Raw genomic sequence first — 3,871 nt, 5'->3', positions numbered from 1 at the left:
ATCAGAGAAAATAATAATATAATAAATAAATGAGTAGAATATAATAACATAAATAATTATTGTATAATTCCATGCATAAAATTTTAAATACTCTTATGTTTTGTAAATGTCCATTTATTAGAATAGTTTTTTTTCTTACATATTATTCTTAAATTTTGATTAATCTCACTCTACGGTCGATTTAAGATCATTGTAAATTATTGGATGCACAATCGATTATTTAGTAAAATCCTTAAAAATAATGAGAATACAGATAATTCTGATATTATTAATAAATTGCATCCCATTTGGATTAAAATATTAAAAATACAAGAAAAAGCTTAGTGATGTCTAATACGTTCAGAACTAAGAAGTAGGTATTTTTTGATGGTATAGAAAACATATACAATTATGCTACTGATTTTTTGATTGAATTAATCGATACATTTCTCAGGATAAAGTGGACACATCCAAAGAGAGTATGAAGAATTATATTAAAAGAGTGTGTTAATCTATATAATAATTTACGTATTAAATGCAAGATTTAGGGTAAATATTTAAATATACGAAAGAATAGTATTATTTAAATATTAATAAAATTTTAATCATGAAATAAATCTGTAAACTGATCAAATTGTAGAAAATATTAAATCTAATTGTTAAATGAATACTTTTCTGGAATATTTTCTTGAGGTTGCTAAAATAGCAAAAGTAAGGAATTTAAGGAAGTAGATGTCTTTGTTGTTTCCTTTCATGATGCATATGCTTAAGTCTTCAAAAATCAATGCGAAGCAATAAAAAATTATGTTATATGACAATTTCTTTGAGATAATATTCAACAAATTTATTGTTTCATTTTACTTCAATAGTTTCTGTATTATATAAAATTAGTATGTTCTATTTTATATAAAAGTTATATTATTTATTTAAAATAAGATTTAATTTACGAAAGAAAAAAAATTGAATAAAAATTGTAATTTTTCAATATTCTGTATTAAAGGATTCGGAATAATATAAAATTAATTAAAATATATTTATAAATACCGAAATTTTAAAAATATTAGGCATATAACATAGTATAATTAAAATAATAACAAAACACGTTCTAAATTTATTTGCACTGAAAAAAAAACATATTTTTTATAATCATAATATATATTTATTTATTTTATGTTGTTTACACAATATGATATATACCTAGTATTATATTAACACTTACAAATTCGATTAAATATAATTATCAATATTATTGATTTTGTCCATTAAAATTTAATAATTTTATTGCAATATATTTTTTTTTAGAATGATTATAATTTATTTCAAATCGTTTAGCTTATATAGATATTATTAAATGCACTATTTTTTCATATTATGTAATTATCCTTGGTTCAAGATATATTTTGCTTAATAAGATTATATATACATCAATATTAATTTTATAACATGAATGGATATATAGTTCTCATAGTAATATATGGGCTTGTTTACAAATTACCATAAATCATGTAAGCCTTTCATTAAATTTTATTTAAAAATAATTATTTAATGATATTGATCCTTTATTTTTATTTTATTTCCAATTCTTGATTTATACGTATTATTGGTGCAAAAAAACATAACACTCATAAAATTAGGTCGTAAGCAGAAATCATAGGGTGGGTAAAAACTTTTATAATTTTCACAAATTAAATTTTAATTTTTTTTCGTTACATTAAATTATTTTAATGAAATGTATTATGCATTAATAATCTTATTAATTTAAGAATATATACTTCATATAAGCGTAAATCATGTCTTTTATATCATTATAATATGTTCCGTAAAATTATAAGTATGGTTATTTGAGGTGAAATATTACATACAAAAAAGAAATTTCAATTATATTTCAATTGAGCAATGAAAGAAATTAATTTATTTTATATTACATAAACGTTAAATTATATTCGGTTGTTGATAAGTTGTCGCATGGAAAAAAAATTTAGTGCACCCTAAACCCTGAACCCTAAACCTCAAACAATTACAAGTATTTTTTATGTTCGTACAAACAACAAATTTTATTTTTTAAAAATAATTAAATTTTTTTCATTCATCTAAAGATACATGATTATGTATATTTAGGCGCATTTTTAATTATGTTCCTGCAAGTTATTTTTTGCTTTCCATCCAGGTTATGAAATAATATACCCCAATCTACATTTATGAACTCAAAACGTGCCGACCGATACATAAAATCTAACCTCAAAAAGATAAACCTTAGAGCCTAAACCATGAACTCAGAATCCTGAACTCTAAACCGCAAATCGTAAACTCTGAAACCTAAGCCTAAACCTAAACCATAAAATAAACCCTGAACCCAGAACCGTAAAGCCTGAACCCTAAACTATCACTAACCCTAGACCATGACAATAGCGGATTCCGATATTTCAGTACATATATACATTTATTTATAAATGAAGTATATCATTAACTGTTTTTATATATTTTATTTTTTGTTATGCATCAATAAATTATTTAATTACATAATGATTTAATTATTCATATAATACATTAATTTATTCTTGGTTTTTCAAGTTTATATTGGATGATTCACCTTATTATAAATTATATGATAAATTAAACGAAAATGGTAATACAAATGAATTTAAAAAAAATTGTTTTAGCGTGAGTATGAAACGATATGAATCTAAATACCAAGGATGCACGCAGCTATGTGAAAAAATATGCACAAAACTTAAAAAAATTATCTGAAAACTTACAAAATGTAAAGAATGATAAAGAACGTTGCAGATATTTAAATTTATGGATATATTCTGAAATAGGTAAAATGTTTCCTAGAAATATCGATAATATATATGAATTGGGCTTCATGCATGAATTTTTTTCTGAATTTTATGAAATTAAACGTTCACTGAATAAAGAATGTAGATTTACTTACAATAGTAATATTAGTTTAGATTTATGGAAAAAATTCAAGGATATTCACGACTACTTCAGAAATATTGATTATATAAAAAGCAAAATCCCTGACGATAAAAATAAATGCCCTCGATATCCTGAATACATTCGTTATATTAAAGAAATATATGTAGAATATACCAAGGAATGCTGTGGTAGTGACACAAGTAAGTGTCCTCAAGAAATATATTTTGAGGAATGGTGTAATAAGAGTCATATGTTAGAAGATTTAGAATGTACAACAAATGAACTAGAAAAGATACCTGATCAAGGGCATACTTCTGAAAGTCCACAAAATTCTCACAAAAATCCAAATCAATTGGATAGTCCGGATAATAATAATTTAGCTTCTGGTAATTCAATTTCTAACATTCTTGCACCATCTATTCTTTCATGTCTCGGAATATTTACAACCTTCTTCGTATTATATAAAGTATGTACACATTGTAATAAAAATTATGATTGTTACATATTAACTTAATAAATTTTCTTGAATAGAAAGTTATAATTAATATAAAAATATTTCATGTACATTTTATATCTACTATTAAAATATTAGATGACGCCCATTGGCACCAAGATAAATAATGCATTAGGAAGAATAGGCTATGTAAATAACATTTTAAAATTAGAAGATTCAAAAGAATTAGTGAATTACAATAGAGAATATTATAATCCAGATTTTCAAGAAGCACGATATAATGTATCATACAATGTTGTATGAAAATAATAAACCAATTATTCCATAGAAAATTTATTAACATATACAACAGCATTATTCTGAATAACATAAACACGAATAAACATGCATTATATTACTGAATAAAGAAAAATAAAACAGAATGAAGTTAATATAATATTATTTTATTTTTTTAACTACAAACATAATTATTAAGTGTAAGGTAAAATATAGTATATATGTCATTTCATTGAACAA

General features: G+C 22.7%; 1 protein-coding gene across 1 annotated transcript; it reads left to right on the top strand.

Moving 5' to 3' along the window:
- Positions 1–2,656: 2,656 nt before the first annotated feature.
- On the top strand, positions 2,657–3,658 carry PCYB_002160 (hypothetical protein; the record flags this gene model as incomplete). The annotated part of the gene is made up of 2 exons (XM_004227637.1): positions 2,657–3,367; positions 3,494–3,658. The coding sequence occupies 2 exons, from the start codon at positions 2,657–2,659 to the stop codon at positions 3,656–3,658; spliced, it is 876 nt and encodes a 291-aa protein (XP_004227685.1).
- Between the last annotated feature and the right edge of the window lie 213 nt (positions 3,659–3,871).

Source organism: Plasmodium cynomolgi (genome assembly GCF_000321355.1).
Source record: "Plasmodium cynomolgi strain B DNA, scaffold: 0087, whole genome shotgun sequence".
In the NCBI taxonomy this organism is placed as follows: Eukaryota; Apicomplexa; class Aconoidasida; order Haemosporida; family Plasmodiidae; genus Plasmodium; species Plasmodium cynomolgi.
This window is presented reverse-complemented; position numbering and strand designations above follow the sequence as displayed.